The following is a 21,164-nucleotide window of genomic DNA, read 5'->3' on the forward strand; positions in this document are numbered from 1 at the left end:
ATCATGTGAGTGATCAAATAAAAAACTTGTGACAAGAATGATTGGATCTTCAATATGGACTATGTCTGGTTTGAAAGCTAAGGAACACTGTTATGTGTGGATAATAATTTAATTCCCCTTTGAGCTTTGGCATACATGTATTTATTGACACAATTCAAGAAAGTCCACGACTTGTCTTGTCTATAGGACCTCAGTGCAAATGTAACAGATTTCCAAATGCTAGAATCAATAAATGTGATCTCCAAACCAACAGATCCGTTCTAGCATCTCCATTGCCTGTAGTCTAAGAGAAGTAGGGCACTTTCCTGAAACTTTGCATGGAATAACAGTTGGCAGCAGTGTCACCTGGGCCTAGTCTGGGCAGGACACCTTTGGCTGGCAGCTGTTTTGCTTTCCCTTGTTAAAGCTCTGTTGTGTTTACTTCACTAAAGTTTAACTTGGCTATGATTTCATGGCTACTGAATTCACACTGTTCCCGGCCAACCCATAGAATAGCTAATGACTCAATAAAGATGAGTGACATCATTAACCCAATACAGTAACTATTCAGATACACACCGTGGTCTCCTTACATAACCACCTAATTTTAGCTGATGAGTGAACAACATACAGTACCACAGTGTATTATGAGCTGTGAATAACTGTCACATATCCAGATGCTTTTTTCAAGGTTATTTTATTTTCTTCATTTAAAATTATTTCCTTATGCAAATCTCAAGGTGTTATTTTTATTCCACCAAACCCTCTTTTCAAAATATGTTGAAGTCTTCTGCCTTCCCTGATCATCTTGACACATCATTAGCTGGCCATCAGAACTGTAACAGTGCTCACAGCTCTCATGTACCAGCATAGGACCTTGAGTTCTTTTAATAGCTGCAATTAAGTCCTAAGAAACCAGTAAGGTGATAAAAGCCTTAATTCAAACTCCAAACTCTCTTGTGCTCAAGTAAAGGCACCTGGCTTGTTAAAAGAGTCTGATTCTTACACTTTGAGAAAATATTGACAAGTACACCTTTTAAGTAGAAATATTTGGGGGCAAGGGCTTATTTTGATACATGCTTCAGCAAAAGCATTGTAGGCCATTCCCAACCACACAAACACAGACACATTCAGTGACATTTGTAGATACAAATTCCAGATTAAAAATAAATACGTGGCTTAAAAGTGCTGGCTGTAGCAATTCTATATTCCTGAGACGGATCCCCCACTTTTTAGAAAGAAGAAAAAAGGCAGGGCTCCTGTTTGGGGCACCCCATGCGCAATGTGCAGGCAGGCTCCAGGCAGGTGCCCCATGCCTCAGCACTGCACTCACATGCAAAGCAGCCTCACAATCCCAAGTGGTCTGCCTTGCCTTTCTCAAGCCTTTTGTCTGGTATCTTTACATAAGCATGCTCTGGCAGTGAGAATCCTATCTTTAAATACCTGGTTATGTCTATGGTGTCTTTCTTCTAAATCATTTAAAGCACTGAATCTCCACGTATTACTCAAAAGTTCCTGTGCCTGCAGGAATTTATTGAAAAGATTTTGGTGGACTAAAGAAAAGATCTGACAGTATCTGCAAGGCTTGAACATACGCACTTTATTAAGGAGGATGCAGAAGGAGTTGAAAACCCAGCTCCTCTTTTGTGATCCCCGGCCTTTATAATCCCCATCCCCATGCTGGACATTTGGCTGCACACTCTCCTTCATCACTGTGCAGCCGGCAGAGCTGGCAATTAGTCCTGATCGCTTGTGTAGTCAACAAGCTCACCTCGGAGATATGCTCAGATTATCTGGCACAGAGTTGGCACAGATTCACTTCTTCCACATCGCAGTGCTACAGCCTGCAGACAGAACTCTGGCCCAGCTTCCTACCTGGTTAAAATAAAACTAGTGTCTTTGTGACAATTTCTGGAAAAACAAACACACTGAAACCTGAGGCAACATCCTCCTGGCCAAAATCAGAGTAGCTCCTTAGCACTCATTTCCATTACCAAAGGTACTGGCTCCTGAGCTCCATTTTGCCCTGTGCTCATGGCACACCTCTGATCATGTTGTTGGCAGGAGTTACACAGACCACGTGGTGCTGGAACTGAATGTGTGCAACTTGGATGTTGCAGCTTCCCCCCAGAAACATCCACCCTATTCCTAATGGTATTGTGGCAAAGAACAATGAAATTTCTTCAAATGGTAATGGACTGTGAAACTCCGAGTGAAAAATTCCACTTAACCTATAGATTAGAAATGAAACCAAAGCCCAGCCATCCAGGAATGCTGAGTGACACAGCGAGAATGCCGATCATGCCTGGGGATGGGAGGCAGCCCTGCGGAGCTGCTGCCCTCCCAGGCATGTACCACAGGCACAAGGGAAACAGCAAGGCATTGCTATAGCAAGGCAATAGCAACATGGACCCTGCAGGATTGCCACCCCCGCATTCATTCCTGAAGACAGAGGGCCCTACGTTTTGTATTCCAAGATTTTAATTTAAAAGGACTATCTGTTCAGTAATGAGCAGTACCAACTGTGAGCTAGGGTGGCAGAGAGCCAGGTCCCTGAGGCTATTCTCCTGCTGCTTGCAGATCTGAGCACTAGGACCGAGCAGAGCTGCGATGCCACTGGACAATAACAAGGTGCATTAGAGAGTGTGCAGCTCTGGAGCACCTCCAGGGAGCAATTTCACCTGGAGCTGCAGCACAATGTGCCCACCCTTTGCGGTGTGCAGATTGCTGTGACAAGCAAACAGCTGACGATGCAGTTACACAGCTCTAAGACAAAACCACAGAAGTTGGTTTACAACCACGAGATAGGAGTATTTCCTTCATTCAGAAAGTTGTGTTAACAGACTTCCCAGCTGCACAGCTCAGTAAGGACACCGAAGGGATGCTGAAATAGCTGAACTGTATTCATGATCTGCCACTAATCTGACTTTGATTAACTCTCTTCATCTTGTATTTCTGTTTCTTCAATCCCATAGCAGTAGATGTTTTTCCCATTTAGACTCTCAGAGCAGATACCATCTCTGTTCTGAGAAGATCCTAAAGAGAATTATAAAAGAACCTAAACATTGCAGACATGGACTAGGATTCTTGTAGAATAGTGAACAGGAAAGGCAGGAAGCAATGAAGGGATACTTGGTAGGATTTGATTGGATTACCTCTATTTCTTCCAAAGAAAAAACATTTAACAACTTACAAAACCATTTAAAGCTCAATCATAGACTAGAGGAGGGCAGTATGCAGGACAGGAGAAGCAGACAGGATATGTACCTCTTTGATACTTATCTCACTTCCAGACATAAAGCTTTCCTTTTTTTATTTTTAAGTGTAAACATGAAGTTAAAAGCTAGTAAAAAATTAACAAAAGAATCCTACAAATGGACATTTTATAGGGTCTCAAACAAAAAGGTTGTCACCTTGTGAGGAGCAAAATCTCTCCCTACATTTGGGAGTGCAACAGCTATCATCTTCACTGAAAACCTTCTTCTGCAATCTTCCTTATATTACAGGATGATTTTATGCTTAGAAGTATTACAGATGTTTAGAAGGCGTTATGGAACCTTGCAAGTTTATTCATTTATTTCTTCATAACTACAGACTGAGGTACACAGGTATCTCACATAGACACTCAACTGCACCCATCAAGAGCATGGGGAACCCATCCACCAGCCCCACTGCTTGAGGGAAGATTCCCAAAAACTGCCATTGCAACAGGGCCCTGCAAGACTGAACTTCAGAGATGAGGATAACTGCAAGTGGGTGCCTCAGGCTCCCAGTTCACCAGTTTCACCAAGGAGGTACTTGTCAGTGCTATATCGGTCAGGCTTTCTCTTATTTTTGTCTTCTTTGTTTTCATGTTGTAACTGTTGGGAGCTCCAGTGCCTTGCTCCATCCTGCAGAGGGTTACCATCAATGGTAACACATCAGCTGAGGTGACGGAGAGTCACATCTCTCAGACTAAAATACTTACGAGGGGTTCTTCCACTTTTACTCCTTTCAGCTCTTATTCTCGTTAGCTACACCCACATTTTGTTCTTTGTTGGCCTCTAAATTTCACCTAATATACTGACTCATAATCGTGGTAGATGTTCACCACAATAACTGCTCATCCACACAGTTAAGGCTCTGAACTGCTTGAGATACGCAGCATGCTACTCTGAGAAAAAATTCAAAGATCAAGTCAATAAAAGAAGCAATACATGTGTATACATACATGTGTATGCAAATATTTATCACAAAAATGACAAAGCAGACCTGTTATTTTAGTGTGTGACCTATCAATCTGCAAGAAAGACATAGTTTGAACTATCAGATTTTCTATTCTTCCCTTTCCCTTCCCTTCCCTTCCCTTCCCTTCCCTTCCCTTCCCTTCCCTTCCCTTCCCTTCCCTTCCCTTCCCTTCCCTTCCCTTCCCTTCCCTTCCCTTCCCTTCCCTTCCCTTCCCTTCCCTTCCCTTCCCTTCCCTTCCCTTCCCTTCCCTTCCCTTCCCTTCCCTTCCCTTCCCTTCCCTTCCCTTCCCTTCCCTTCCCTTCCCTTCCCTTCCCTTCCCTTCCCTTCCCTTCCCTTCCCTTCCCTTCCCTTCCCTTCCCTTCCCTTCCCTTCCCTTCCCTTCCCTTCCCTTCCCTTCTCTTCCATTCCCTTCCCTTCCCCGTCCCCTTTCCCCTTCCCTTTCCCCTTCTCCCTTCCCCTTCCCTTTTTTTTCCTTTTCCTTTTCCCTTTTCCTTTTCTTTCCCTTTCCCTTTCCCTTTCCCTTTCCCTTTCCCTTTCCCTTTCCCTTTCCCTTTCCCTTTCCCTTTCCCTTTCCCTTTCCCTTTCCCTTTCCCTTTCCCTTTCCCTTTCCCTTTCCCTTTCCCTTTCCCTTTCCCTTTCCCTTTCCCTTTCCCTTTCCCTTTCCCTTTCCCTTTCCCTTTCCCTTTCCCTTCCCTTCCCTTCCCTTCCCTTCCCTTCCCTTCCCTTCCCTTCCCTTCCCTTCCCTTCCCTTCCCTTCCCTTCCCTTCCCTTCCCTTCCCTTCCCTTCCCTTCCCTTCCCTTCCCTTCTCTTCCATTCCCTTCCCTTCCCCGTCCCCTTTCCCCTTCCCCTTTCCCCTTCCCTTTCCCCTTCTCCCTTCCCCTTCCCTTTTTTTTCCTTTTCCTTTTCCCTTTCCCTTTCCCTTTTCCTTTTCTTTCCCTTTCCCTTTCCCTTTCCCTTTCCCTTTCCCTTTCCCTTTTCCTTTTCTTTCCCTTTCCCTTTCCCTTTCCCTTTCCCTTTCCCTTTCCCTTTCCCTTTCCCTTTCCCTTTCCCTTTCCCTTTCCCTTTCCCTTTCCCTTTCCCTTTCCCTTTTTTCCTTTTCCTTCCCTTCCCCTTTTTTCTCTTCTCTTTTCTCCTGTTCTCTTTTCTTATCCTTTCTTTTCCCAATATAACACAGGGGAATGTCAGAACAACTTTGAGTCAAGCCTTTGCATTCAAGAATACAGCAGACACTGTGTTGATGCAGCAGGCAGAATTTCCCATGCAATGGAGCTATGCTGGTGCTGCCTCAGCACCAACTCCAATAAGCACCAGAGGTCCAAGGCCTAAGCAAAGCGGGTTTGGCAAATCCATGAATAAGGAAGAACTTGCCATCTTATCACATAGAGACTTCTCATAAAGGTCTGGAAAGTTCAGTATCAGAGTTATTTTTTCCCTATCATATATTTTCTTGAAACCTCTATGTAGCTGCTTACATGCAAGAAAAAAAAGAAGAAAAAAAAAGGCAAAATGTTGAAAGATGTTTTCACACAGTGAAAAGCTTCCAGTACAAAAATTTCCTAACTAGAGGAAGGAAGAAAATGATGAAAAGTCTCTCATCTTCCTGAAACTTCCCTTGAAATCAGCAGGATTTTAAGGATGCGAAGTGCAACCATCATGAGTACATCAGTTTGTGGTTCTTTTTAGACAGAGCTGTCTTTCTAGGAGTAAAGCTAAGTTTGCAGAACTGTAAGCAGAAAGCAGCTCTTTAACTTGCAGTAGACATGCTGAGTCTGCAGACTAATAGTGATAGGCCAAGGAGGAATGGCTTTAAAACAAAAGAGGAAACATTTAAATTAGATACTAGTAGGAAGTTTTTTACTCAGAGGGCGGTGAGGCGCTGGCACTGCTGCCCAGAGAGCTGTGGTGCCCCATCCCTGGAGGTGCTCAAGGCTGGGTTCGATGAGGCCCTGGGGCAGCCTGAGCTGGGGGGAGCAACCAGCCCATCGCACAGGGATAGAACTGGATGGGCTTTAAGGTCCCTTCTGACTCAAGTCCTTCTATGATTCTATGATCAGCATCTGATGCTAACAAAAGATGACTCCTCCTGCTGTGTCTTCCAAGAGATTATCAGATGAGAACTATTCCAATCACTTTTTTTCTCATTAGTGGTAGCTAGGCACAGCGCGCAACAGTCCCAGTCTGGGTGTCACTCAAGCTCCTGACTTTGGAGCAATCATTTTGGCATAAGCTCCACATTAATTTTTTTGGTGCCATATCAGAGGAAATGCAGAAACACAAATTGCCTTCCACCAGCTCTGGTATAACTGAGAGCCCTCCTATTACATAGGAAAAAATAATCTGTGTTTTGAATTACTATGTTTTACAGATGTATTATCTTGCATTTGTCAGGGTGACTCCTTTTGTTATTTCCTGCCTCTCCTTTTTCAATGGTGTTTGCAGTATTCATCCACATCATCTGCTAATTTCATTATCTCAAAGGGGTTCGTTTAAAATATTAAATAAAACCGGATGTAAACTCCTCATTCCTGCAGCATCCCACCAACCCCCTCCCACTCATCTCTGTACCCTACCATTCATCAAGACCTGTTTCTCAGTCTTCTGCAAGTCTTCTGCAAGATTTCACACTGTGTTTGCATGATATGTCATTATCCTGAAAAACTGCTGAATCATTGGTACTTAGTTGCTTAGTCTGTGGATGCCACTGGTTTTCCATTGATTGCTACATTGTGCCTTTGAGGACTGAATCATATTTCTCTGTGTCTTTACAACAATGACAATTTTGACCCAATTCTGTGATGACTTAAGCAATGGAGGCATGGCTAGAGACACTTACTTGCTACAAATTCCCTGGATGATACACCAAAATCAATAAATTACAGCAGAACATATTATACTAGTGAGCTGGAAACTTCGTATTTTCTCTAAAACGTTATCACAACAAATTTATATTTTTATTAGTCAACAACTCAATGACTTCATTAGAATACATATTTACATTATAATATACATTGCATTATCATATGAATTACCAAGGTGATCTTACTGGAAAAAGCTGTGACAACTTACGGTCACTGTTGATAACAGCTTGCAGAGGCTTTCTCGAAGATGCTGACCTCTTTATTTGGAAGATTCCTGATGTTCGCCTCTGCTTAGTCAGGTAATTTCAGTTGAAGGGCCAGTTGCAAGCTACACACGAATTTCATCACAGAGCAGCAACCTTGCTGATGCCACAAGTCATAGTGTTAGAAAATCAGAAGTTTGTTTTTTAGCTTTTATTAGAATCATATGTGAAACCCCAAGCTTCATGCCTACTGTGGGAGCCCTTTTCTTGCATGAACACTGGGAATTTTGATTGTACTGCACTAGAGATGCCACCAAGTAACAAAGGAAGCAAACCAAAGAGAAAAATATACACCCAACCAGCAGAGAAAGGCTGTACTAATGCCTACAGTTTTATGTGGGCCAAAGAAGGATGCCAGAAAAATAAAAGAGTATTATTCAGGAAATAATCTCCACAGGAGTACAATTAAAATTGTGATAGGCACAGTTCCTAGTAGGTGTTCTTCTCACTCATTTACTGTCCCTCTTATGATGCATAAGATGATATCTACAGTTTGAGGGGCAATGGAGAAGATATTGTGTTGCACGAAGCTGTAAGCACCCCTAGCTCTTTTCCAGGAGACCAGTATTGCTGCCTCACTCTACAGTATACATAGGATTATTTTTTACATTTTGCAAGACATGGATGGAGAGGTGGACTGAGAACTGGCTGACCTCCAGTAAGCACTATGTACTCACCTACATTCTTAAGCCACAGTATTTGACTCTAGAGGGAATGTAAAGTCAGCCACTATGTAATTCTTGTGATCTTGACAAGCATTAGTATTGGATGGGAAAAATAAGACAAAAAATGATTATTTTTAAGTAAAAATTTCTGGAGGCCAATGGTAGAACCAATGGTGAAGAGGAAAGCCATACAAGAAACACTGCTGCTTCAATTATGCTTGAAACTTGATCACATTTTGGGAACTCAATGCACGGGCAACGCAAACACCACTGGCAAGGCATCAACAGATGTTATGGCAGTATCACAGCTTTCGGCAGAGTGAATTTTGTAATTCAGTCCTAGAGTGGTAAATCAGCTGATGCACACCCATCTTATCACGTAAGGCGTATGGTTAGCCCTACTACTAATTCATAGATCATATAAGAGTATAGTAGATCTTATTTTTAATTAATTTATTTAATTAAACAGAAGGAAAATTAAAGGAAGTGAGAATTCAAGAACAAAGCACCTAACTGAACATGCTGGAAATATGTTCAGAATGTGGAGTACTGAAATGCTGAGCACAAGGATGTGCTGAGGTCTCCCACATCAAACACTGCTCAAGTCAGAAGGATTCCGGCTGGACACAAAGGGACAGAGCCAATAAAGAAATCCTTAAAGCAAAGGACATGAGGGAATTTTCTAGGAAAGTCAGCTATTTTTCCAAACATTTCTGAGCAGACTTATTAGAAGCTTATGAACCCTTAGGAAAATTACTGAAGAAAAGCATTATTAAGGAAAACATTTCCTTCTCATACATATGGGAAATCTTATGGATCTGCCACTAACCAGCAATTTCAGTTCTTCAGCTGAATAAGGACAGAATACATTAATTATATTCCCCTGACAACTGGAAGCTGTAAAAAGCTGCAGATACTTGGGGATCAAGACAAAATTCAAAACAAACTTAACAGTATGGAGATATATTCTGAGAAAATGCAATTAAACGTTGTACAAAGGATTAAATGCAATACTTAAGTAAGAATCATATGTAGATGCTAGACTGGCTGGACAGCAACCCTGCAGGAGGTTCTAGAGGCTGGGAGAGGATTATGAACTGAACACAGATCAGTAACGTCAAGCTGCAGAGGAATATGTAATGAGACATGCAAACATTTTTCCTGTTTACTCAGCTGTTCTAAAAAGAGTAGCTTCATCTGAAATACTGAATATGTGGTGAGCAATACACTTCAAGTAGCATGTGGACAATCTGAACAAGGCAGAGAAAAGCAAGGAAATGGGATGTCAGAAAACAGACACATTAAAGGAAAGCTACGAAAAAAAGAGGGGATAGGAGAAGATAGTAAAACTCAAATACAATAAAAAGCTGCTGCAAAAGAGATCATGCACTGACTTCCATGGCTGCTAGAAATGGGATAGAAAATAGTGGAATTTTACAAGCTGTTTATGAAAACTTTGTGCTGCTAAGAAAAATGAAGCATTGGAGCAGCTTGTTTAGGGAGACTGTAGAATCTCTACTATGAGAATGTTTAAAGAGCTGATCCAATAAACTTGCCAGAACTGGTCTTGGGTCAAAGATGGTCCACATAATTTCTCAAGGACCCATCTAGTTGAGTTTGTCTACCGCATCTGTTGCATCTATTATTCCATGACACCAAGAGAAGGCCAACACCCACCTAAAGGATTACATCTTTGAAAGACTACGAAAAGTATTAAGTACTAGTTGTGACATATAATAGTCCTGCAGAAATACCATATTACAACTAAGGTTAAAACAACAACTGAAAATATGTTGGCTATGACTCCTGCATCAATCTTCCTCTGGGTAATCTCTCAGAGTAAGATGAACATGCTGCCTGACTATCAGCCATTAGAAAATATAAAAGTGCCAAGCCCCTCAAGAAATACATAGATTATGGAGATTCTAAAGAGATGACCTTAGTATAGGACACTGGTGCCAAGTGTGAGACTGCCAGCATGCCCCAGTACCTCACCATGCAGGATGGGAAGCCTTTACAACCAAAGTGTATTGCAACTAGAATGATTTACTACAGACAGGGAAATATCTTGTATATCAGTTTGTACAGACTCTATGAAGCTATTAGTTGCTGGTGTCACAGAAGACAGAGGAAGCACATATTGTATACAAAATTATACTTAAAATTGTATTTAAATTATCTAAAATCTTTCCAAATTTAAAAACTGATGTAACAAGATGATTCCATGCTTCAGTGCCAGGCAAGCTGGACATCTTTGCTGTACAACTCTCTAACTCTTTGTTTATATATTTCCATTTACATTTCATGATTTGGTGCAACAGATGAGAACCTGGGGATCAACAACAGAGGACACAACCTCAAGAAGTTCTAGTCTGTTCATTTTTAATGATTCTAACTGTGTGGCTTTCGGTAAGTTCCCACGGCTAAGAGCAGGCCTGGAGAATATACTTGGGCATTTAACATGACCAAGAAACATGAGAGGGATTTTGCAATACAGTTGTGACCAACAGGCCACAATAAAGACATCAAATTTCAAATGATTCAGTATTAAATGGAGAGCTACAGATGTCTCAAGTTGGATACACATAAAGTCATCAGAGGTCAAAGAAATAAATGGACAAAGATCCAGCCATGAGGATGGCAATTCTCAATAGTGCCATTCATTGCAAAACACTCCTCAGGGTTCAGCAAAGATTGAACTGATAGGTTAAAGATTCACAGTTTTTCTTCCCATAAGAAATACCCTTCTACAGCCCTAACAGAGAAAAGCAGGCATGACAAGAAACACCAAACTGGACATGTAAACAAAAGCAAAGAGCCAGAGACCTTTGGGCATAAATTCATAGTTTTCTCTAACAATCACACACACACACACACAAAGAGAGAAGCAAGCGCAATCTCCAGTTAATGGTCATAGGAAGTACCTGAGCAGAAAAAAATTCAAGCAACAATAAAGTAGTGGCAGACAGGGACAGAAAGTGCTAGCACTCAATTTCAGTCTTGGCAATCACCTGACCTGTTGCAATAGTTGTTACAAATAAGACATTTAAGCAATACCAGAGAGAGTGTAAGAACTCGAGAGCAACAGCAACAATACAAACAGGGAATGTGAATCTGGGCTGTCCACTTGTTGGTGGGCTGCAATGATCCAGACAGAAAAATCCTTGCCCTATGGACAGGCAAGCAGTACTGAGTAAGTCATTGGCATAAATAATAGAAGAGTAGGAAATGCTGTAAGGAAACACATAGAAGCTGCACAGAATATGAAGAGAGATATTCAGGTTTGGAGAAAGCATCTCTGTAAGGACATCCACTACGAAAGCAAGAAAAAAGGCAAGGAAACAAAGCCCTTGTTTCAGAAATATTAAAACCAAAGTCCGTCTAGTCTCTGGCTACATTAACACTCAATATGGACACAGAGGAGACCAAGATAACAACTTGGCAATGACTGAGACCTAAGTCTTGGGTAAAGAAAATTAGGTTCATAAAAATAAATATAAGTAGTATTTCATGTTCCATTTCACATGTAGAATTGCATCTTTCAGTACTAATATTTAATCATGTTAGTATTTTCCCTTGGACAGCTCAAAAAAGTCACAGCTTGTTATACCAAGTATGGTCAACTAGAGTGTTCCTATCTCCTTCCCCACCAGATTATCACTGAACTGTTCATTATGAAAAACTGCTTTTAAAAATGCCTTAACGTTTGTTTTGTCGGTGAACATTCTGCAGAGATGCCATATAAGGACTAAGGGAAACAAACCAAGCCAGGAATTAAAGTACAAGAATAAGTACAGTATGTTAGTTTTAAAACTTCTAACCACACTTCTATACAGACATCATTTGCAGGACTCATTCTTCTAAGAATTAGGAAACAAGATATAGCTGATCTGAATAAATAACATTAAAGGAGAAGCTCCCCTTAAGCTCAGAGAGTTGTTACAGCATTTTTCCTCATCCACCTCTCCCTCCAGCTTTGCTCCTTATTAAGCCACACTGCCTCAGTAAACAAGTTCTAACAAGATAAATGCTAAACTGCTAGTACTCATTCTAAAACCATAGACATACTTTTACAAACGTTTACAAATCTTATTCATCATTTTATTTAAAAAAATTGATAATATTTTACCTTCTAGTACTTATACATATTCAGTTATATTATATATATTCAGATATATTAAATTATATATCTGAAAAAAAGAGATTTAAAATAGCCTTAAATGAAACCATGTTGTTTAATTGCTGAGGGAAACATTGCACAGGAAGGCCTTTAGCAGCTCTAACAACAGCTGCTCTTCATCTGGAACTTCTTTTTCCTCCTCCATTTAATGCTTACCCAGGTATTAAGCCCATAATTCTGCATATCACATCTGTAGCTGTAAACTAAGCATTTATTTGCTATTCTAGATAAATATGAACTGAAGCATTTTTTACAAGGGACAAGGACAAATTGTGGATTATTTAATGTGGTTCCACTATTATCAAAACACTACACCAAGTGAAAGCAGTGAAAATATTTCCTTTTGGGAATGTTACACCAATGCTCATGATTCTCTTTGAGGTCAAGCTTACTTTTCTCTAATGCATAAAAATAATACAAGAAAAAGATAAGCTCGAAAATCATACAATGAAATCATGGTGCAGAACAATGCTTTTTTAAAAAATATCTAGGCTCCGCTGACGATATCAGGACCACGTGCTCTGAGTTAGGAAGGTGATGAAGTGCTTGCTAAATATAGCCTTAGGTTGCGCTTTCACAATCTATTCATAATCAAGAAAGCTTGATTCTGTATGATGTCTACTGCTCCGTGTCTTAGTAGAAATGCAGAGTACTTGTTATTTTCCATACTACTGTAATCACAATACTTACTGTATTATATATTACTGCATAAACATCTAAAACTAACCCAGGTTTTCTAAAGCACATTAGTTTTAAATCTGTCCTTCACATTCAGCAATTCTATGTTAATGCTGAACACACACTTAAAAACCCCCTACACTTTATAAAGGATAGCATCAGTTTTCAGAGAGTGTGGGCTAAGGTATACATAATTCAGGCATACAACAATATCTACCTCTCTATCTGCATACATTAATATATAAAAAGCTCACCATAAAAACACAGCTCAGCTTTATCCTGTACTAATCAATACAAACTAATAGAGATAGGAGGGCCTGAAAAAAATCAGCTAAGCAACAATTTACGATGTTTTTATTGAAGCATAACATATGGTTGTCTATTCCTATTTCACACTTTTGAAAAATGAAAGCCATACAAAGCACTAGTGTGGGACACTACACATACCTAACAGGGATGCAATTTATGTAAGAATAAACGCTAGAAATATTTTCTAGTGGATTATTTCACATTAATAAATGTGAAAAATGAGAAATAAAAATGTAAGTTTGGTTTATTTGTGGTAACGTTAGACTTTACTAGTAAAATTAAAAAGTACATTTTATTTATATATTTAAAATCATTGAACACTGTTGTGACACAGCATTAGTAAAGTTTCAATAGAAAAAAGCACTTGGCAAAATAAGGAAGTCACTACAGTTCTATTAAAAATTATAAAGACGAATATTTTTTACTTAAATCAAAACATTAAATAAGAAATTGGGAAGAGTTTTCCTTTGCACCATACACTACTTTATTACAGAATTCATATGTGATATGACAATCCATTATAATACAATTCCTTTCCTACTGCAGCAAGACTTATGAAGTAATTTATGCTTTCAAATTTTGATCCACTACACAAAAAAAAGAAATAAAGACTACAATTTATTTCAAATGCTTCTTTATCATTCTTTACACCAAATTGCTCAAATTTTACGTTTTTTCCATTCTGGCTTGTCTGTTTCATCATCTTCTGGTTCCACTTCTGCAAAAACTGTTTTTGGCTGTGTTCTAGAAAATATTAAGAAGAATATTATTAGAAAAAAATATTAAGTTAGACTATAATTATTTATCAGAAACTGTATTAGACATACATTAGACACCAATTACATCCTTTAAAAATAAAACATTCTAGAGTTGGCTGGTTTTCATTCTCAAAAAAAAAGAAAAAACAAACCTATCATCTGACTTTCTAAGACGAGCTGAAGGCACAGCTCTTGGGCAAACTACGGAGAGCAAGGTAATAAGCACATATCTTCTGCAAGTATATCCTCATCAGCTCATAATCATTGTCTGTGTGTTCCGTAAGTAAAATTATGATAGATAAGAAGAAAAGTCAATTTACTATAAGCTAGAAAAACGAAGCTCCAGGTCTGATGCCATCATTCAGAAAAAGAAACCTCCATTTTGATACAGGAGCCAGTGAGCAAAAACAGAACAGCATGGTTTCTGGCTTAGTTTGTGCATGAAAAAACAGCTTCTCCTCTAGAGATTTTATCCAGCACTACTGTAACATAATAAAATTAATGATCTTCATATGAGAACACAGTATGTAGACACTGTAGTATCCTACAGTCAAGCCTGATGGTATCTATTCCTCCAATGTTTACCTTTATTTTAAATAATACTTACACGTTGTAAAAATACTTATTAATTGCCTTTAAAATGAACATAGTATCAAGCAGCATCTCAAAAAACTGTTTGGACATTCAGTTCCTGTGTATTACACTTTAATTACTGCATGGCGCCCACTACCAACCTAATTCTTAGCACAATTAATGTCTGAAACGAACAGATTTTTGAAGTTGGCTGTGCTCAACTTCTCATTACATCAATTACATGACAAAATACGCAACACATCCAAGGCAGTCATCAGCTCACTAGTGTATTAACTAATGTATTAACTAATTAACTAGTGTATTAACTAATGTTAATACACTAGTGTATTAACTAGTGTATTAACTAATGTAATTAACTAAAACACAGCAGTTTGAGGATATGAAGCACTATTGTTACAACAATTGTTATTTGGCACACTCAACAAAATGCACGAGGTGCACCGTAACTGTCTGCCTTACCGACATAACAGGAGTAATTCAACTGACTTTGAAGAGTAATAGCAAGACACTGGCCAATAAAGAACAAGATCCTTCAGTTGTTAAATATACAGTATAACATAGGTACTAGACAAAGATGATTTTCTGTATACATGAAATCCTTCTGTTGGCCAGCCTCCTTCTCTGTCTTCCAAAGGATGCTACACTACACTTGATCTTAGCAAAAGGCCAAGGATGTGCCAGAGATGGTCCTATAGAGGAACTCGCAATTAATACATAGTCCCCTAGTGCAGGCTGCACGCCTCATTACACATTAGCAGAACTTGAATGCTTATGAAAACCTAAACTAGATGAGTCATTCTGTTCTCCATGGAAAACAGAAATGTAAGTAAACTCTCATCAGAAAACAGTTACATAAATTGTTCTTAACCAATCACTGAAAGAGGATTTTTTTTTTAGTCACCATTGATTCCAAAACAGCCAATGGGGACGAAGGCTTCATTGGCACAAATAATGGATTCCATTGTCTGCTTAAGAAACAGAATATATGGAATCTTCTGTCTCTCCCACTTTTTCAAAATCTGTTGATGACAGCTTATTTAGCACATTTTAGAAGCGTACCTTCCTTTTATCACAACAATCAAAAGAAAGGTACCCAAACTTAGGTAACTAAAGGTACCAGAACTGAGATGTCTGTTAGTAAGACACAATTAATCAAATGCAAATCAATCATTTCATGAAATTTCAACACTCACAATTTTTATCATAAATTTCTACTCAAGAAGAATTACACAACTTGTGAAGTGAACGTCAGAAGCTATGCAATTTCTGTGATGGAAGAGGCCCTGTGAACAATTACAGATGTCAGGAAACATCAGTAAGGTACTCGGAATCCAATAAAAATGTGGCCAAGGGGGGAGACTGTAGCATAATCCAGCGGTAACTGTCTCAAGAAAATATATATGGAGGAAATCAAGTCTGCTTGTTATCTCATTTTCAAAAATTAGCATGAAATGGCTGTAGCCTCAGCTCAGCTGTAATGGAAGCCATTCAACCTCTACAAGTTTTACAGCAGCAACTGGGATACTTCTAACACCTGACTGACTTAAAGGTGTAAGCACAGAAAACACTCTTTCTTACACAATTATCAATAGTGACTATTTAATTTAAACACACATTGTTTTGCTTACTAATTGCAGTGGAGACTGCCACTGTATAGGAGCTTGCTGCATGATTAGTATTTATATGAAAATTATCAAAACAGGTATACTACTTCAAAATGTTTGCATTTCTGAGAACTAGATAATATTTTGGAAAGCTGTGCTCTTTTTCTCCATCAACTCTCTTATCAATTTCATTTGTCTTTGTCCCTGAGAACTACAAAATCAAACACAGCCTAGGTTGGAAAGGACCTCAAAACATAAGGTTCAACATTTTCTGGGAAAAGCAAGCCTAGATGAGATTATTTAGCAGCCAGTCCTATCACATTTTGAAAACCTCCTTTGATGGGGATTCTACCATGTCTCTTCTTCATCTTCAGGAAGTCATAGTCACCAGAATAGAGTCCTGATGACTCAGAAGGGCAAGCTATTCATTTTCGTAACAGGCAAAAGGAAGTTCTGGGTAAACCACAGGTCAGTCTACTTAACTTTTCACCCTGAGAAAGCTATGAAACAAATCCTCATGGAAGACGTTTCTAGGTGCAAGAAGACAATAAGGTGATAAGGAGCAGCCAGCACAGATTTAGCAAAGCATACTGTCCCTGACTATCTTAACAGAGATAGTCATAAGAGATTCCATAAAATTCCTCTTTATTCAGCATTTGTGAAATGACATCTGAATTAGCATAGCTACTTATGGGCTCTATAGTATAAGAGACAGGGGTGGCCATCAGACTGGTTACAATGGAAATATACTACCAAGACAGTTAGGGGATTGGAGTATACTGTACATGAGAAGAATCTGAGCAAAGTGTGTCTTCAGCACAGAAGGCTAAAAAGGTATTGCACTGCTATCTACAACTACATCACAACATCATGAGAGGCTACAGAGAAGATGGAGTTAGAATCTTCTTAAAGCTGCAGCTATAAGACGAGGGACAACAGAACATGTGGAACATAGAAAATATTAGTTAGATAGAAGTAATTTTATTTTCTTTTACTATGAGGATGGTCAAACTCTAGAACAAACTGCCCAGAAAGGTTGCTGAACCTCTCTCCATGAGGATATTCAATCTCAACTGCATTCGTTCTTGAGAAACCTGATCTAATTGAACCTGAATAACCTAATCTAAGAGAAAGCTTTAAGTAGGAGGCTGGTCTAGATGATCTCCAGAGGTCCCTTCCTACCTACATTATTCTATGACAGTGGAATTCCAAGACTGTCAGAAGAAACTAGTATCTCATACACCGATAAAGGCATTCCTATTGTCAGTTACATCAAAGGGCTGTAATCAAAAAGAGGAAAACAAAGACCATTCTTGGTAGATTTGTTCCTAGACTCCTAGACTCCTCTTTACTTCACTTTTTTGCGATGTGTTCAACTATGCAGAAACTTAAGAAAAAAAAAAAAATAATAATCCAGGGTTCACAGAGACCTCTCTAGAGTCACTACAATCCCTCTGGTTATGTGTTGTCTTACTTGCTTTTTACAGATGCTGTAAAAGTAGCTCATTGACATCTGTGATTCACAAAGTTGCAGTTTAAAAAAATACTGCTATAGCTAAACCAGCTGGAAAACACAATTGCATACAACAGCATGTGACTTCTGTCACAGTAACTTTTACAATTAGAGTTTATTTTGCACTGAAACAAATTTAAAGACTTTCAAGTGTACGTGAAAAACAGAATCATGTCAAACAGGCTACTTTCAGACAGGCAAGAACCTTCAAGCATCAGGCACCTTTGTATTCCTTACCTCAAGAAGTAGTTAGACTCTTCTCAGTGACTTCTCTCTTTTGGAGGTTAACAACCTCCAAAAAAGATTTAGCTTAAACATACCAACGTGTCAGCAAAATCACTGTTCTAAAACATTCTGTTCAGTCCTGCTTTTGCAGTTAAGAATACTACAAGACCCACAATATGACTAACACTTCACATACTCATAATACTACTTAGAAAAAACAGTAAATACAGTGCAGCTAGATTGTTCCCTTTTGCCTATGGCAAACAGCAATGACAAAGACAGCCAAATAGAGCAACAACTCTGTAATGTAAGATGGTTTCTAAGAACTGTGGTCTATGTTCATGCAGAGGCAAATTTCACCCTGATCTTCCCTACAGTACACAAGAAAGATACATCTGGGCCTGATTAGCCCCTCAGCTACAATGCTTAGTAATTCATACTGATCCTTCAGAGGGACATATGAAGTCCTTACAGTATCTCTGTACAGCTGTGTTAAAACAAACAGCTCACAAAGAATGTAATTTTCAAACATTTACAACTGATGCCTCAAGTTCTTTTCCTGTAGTTCCTTAGTTGAAATCTTCAATCTGTTTTTCCTTTCCTTTCACTCCAATGGAAAAACTCATGCCAAGGTCTCAACAAGGTTTTTCCCCAAAAATCTCATGGTTTTTTTAAATTTTGTTTTGTTTTTTGTTTTACTTTTTTTTTTTTTTTTTAAATCGTTCCATCCAGACTTTTCCTGCTGTTGTTCTCATCTCTTTTGACACTTAATTCACATTGGCCTTCTGTGATATGTCATCTTCTAATTTCATTTGTACTTACTATTATTCTTTAGCATTATCCTCTCAGCAGCATGTGTTATTTTCACCCACCCTTTTGCCATTCACGTATTTTCTCTCCTTTTCTGGCACAAATTATAAGACAAACAGAAAAGCCATGCTAATAATAAGAAGCTTGAAAATAAATTCAGTTGATAAATAAAGCAAATATTTGGCTTCAAGAACAGATTAGGCACCTTTAAAAAGAAGGATTTTTTTTCATACAGTGTATACACTAACAGCAAAAGTTATGCCATAGGTATTAAACAAACTTTCTAAAGTGAAAACACAAAGAAATTAATTGGTTTAAAATGTTATCTGGCTCAGAATGACCTAATCACTTACAATTCTGACCAGATGAACTCTTAACTTAGGCATCACAATCAGGCAGCTATAAAAACTTATCAGTAAGAAAATGAATGTTTCTTAGTCTTCTTTGACTAACGTTACTTTGTAGCAAGCTCTAAAGAAAACAAATACCTATTCCTTAGACATCTTCCTAAGAAGGAAAATTGAAGACTGTAGGCAAATAACCATCTATGAGACAGCAAAAACAAAGGACTTATCAAACAAGAGTTATCTGAGATGAATATTTTTACACCACACTTAAATTAAAGTTAACACAGAAATGTGGAAAAACTGATAGCAAAGAAATAAATTAGTGAAAAGAATAAACACCACTGAAAAAATGAAACACACTGATGTGTTTCCAAGGTCTCAAGGCAGCATGTCATTTTAAATACACATCAGAATATCACCTTTCGTAACTCTCAAATGTATCCTATCCTATAAGAGAAGCACTAGTCCTAACTAAAGAAGAGTTTCTTTAAGTTTGTATACTGCTTACTATTATGAGCCCTGATTTTAAAAGAGTCTCTATGGAAAAACAATATTTTGTGATAATTTACATCAATTACCAGTACTTTAATAAAATACATATCTGTTAAGAAGGTCTGTAAAATGCTTTATACCAGGTAAATCTGCACTACCTATAAAGTCACATATTGGATGCAATATAGTGCAGCCCTCTGTATTATGCATGCATGCAGGTAAGCAGCTAATGAATCTATGACTGCCAATGGTCTGCAGCTGCTAACATAGAGCTCCATTTCTGAAAGTTAAGGACATAAAACAATTGTAAAGCTTTTGTATTTCATTGTCATAACTGTATATAAATAATAACAAAGAGTAATAACAAAGAGTAATAAGAAAAGGTTTAAAAAGCTCATTGCATGGAGTACATCTTGAAGTCAAGATTCTGAAGCAAGGATAGCAGCAATTTCCTTGGCATGAGATTTATCAACTGACAAAACTGTCAAGGCAGTATGCTGCTGGCTGCAGCCCAACTCCCCCACATACGTATCACCTTCTGGTGTGTAAGTTAATAGCAGTCTGGACTTGCATCCTCCCTACTTCTCAGCCAGCTCTCTTCTTCCCCTGCAGCTACATCTTTTAACAAGAAACCATAATGAGATCCACCCACCTGACACAGTAAGCCTCCTGTAATACAGCTATGTTTTAAAACTTTCATGCCTGCTACATTGCAGGTGTTGGAGGTGAAACTCAATCTACAGTCAATGAAGTTGGTTAGCCAAAAATACAACGAGGTATCTACCTGATCAAATAAATGACTGTGTTTACTGCTGAGAACAAATAGTTGCACATTCTAAATAAAAACAGGTACCCACACATTCAAAGTAAACTTCATCCTTAGGAAACATGAACCATCAAGCAATTAAAAATCAACAGTTGGCATTACAACTGTTACAGAATTAGCCTGTCAAACGTTTCTTTCTTTGACTTCATACAAGGATGGTACCATAGAATGCACTGATTTGATGTACTTCAGAACAACACCATACTTATTAATTATTTAGTCAAAGTCAGAGTGAGTACTTATGTTCTCAAAAAGTATTTTTGCAAAAAGTATTAAGGGTCAAGTTAGGAAATAAGTGTCTCTGCTAGAAAGAGCTATGCTTCTTATTACATTCCAAATTTTTGGAAATGTAGTTTTCATTAAGGAGCTACAGATGTAGTAAGAAAAGTACAGTAAGTAAAGTACAAATGAAAATACGTCCTAGGAGATAAAACAATGGGCTGCTAATAAAAAAAATCCAATCTGTTACCAGCTCTGCCTGTTTTGTGAAGCCTATTCCATCTTTTCACAACTTTTCCCTATTAATTTTGAAGATACTACTTATACTAGGCAGATTACTTTGTGCAAAAAAAAACCCAAAAACAAACACAGCAGTGACAATAACAAAATGTTAAAATATTTGTAATTTGTAAGTGGCATTTTCTGCTCCTTAGTATCACACAGAATCACAGAATCACAGAATCACCCGGGTTGGAAGGGACCTCAAGGATCATGTAGTTCCAACCCCCCTGCCTAGCAGGGCCAGCAAACATACACATTTAGATCAGGTTGCCCAGGACCCCGTCCAACCTGGCCTTGAACACGTCCAAGGATGGGGCATCCACAACCTCCCTGG

At 38.6% G+C, this 21,164-nt stretch overlaps 1 protein-coding gene across 1 annotated transcript in view; it reads right to left on the bottom strand.

Annotated features, from left to right (window-relative positions):
* Positions 1 to 13,819: 13,819 nt before the first annotated feature.
* Positions 13,820 to 21,164, bottom strand: part of WDR70 (WD repeat domain 70) — a gene marked incomplete at both ends in the record, with an annotated part of 144,152 nt that continues 136,807 nt past the window's right edge. Inside the window, one exon of the mRNA XM_079548964.1 lies at positions 13,820 to 13,904. Within this exon, the coding sequence (XP_079405090.1) occupies positions 13,820 to 13,904 (85 nt within the window). The remainder of the gene's footprint in view (positions 13,905 to 21,164) is intronic.

This window comes from Tetrao urogallus (genome assembly GCF_951394365.1).
Source record: "Tetrao urogallus genome assembly, chromosome: Z".
Taxonomy (NCBI): Eukaryota; Metazoa; Chordata; class Aves; order Galliformes; family Phasianidae; genus Tetrao; species Tetrao urogallus.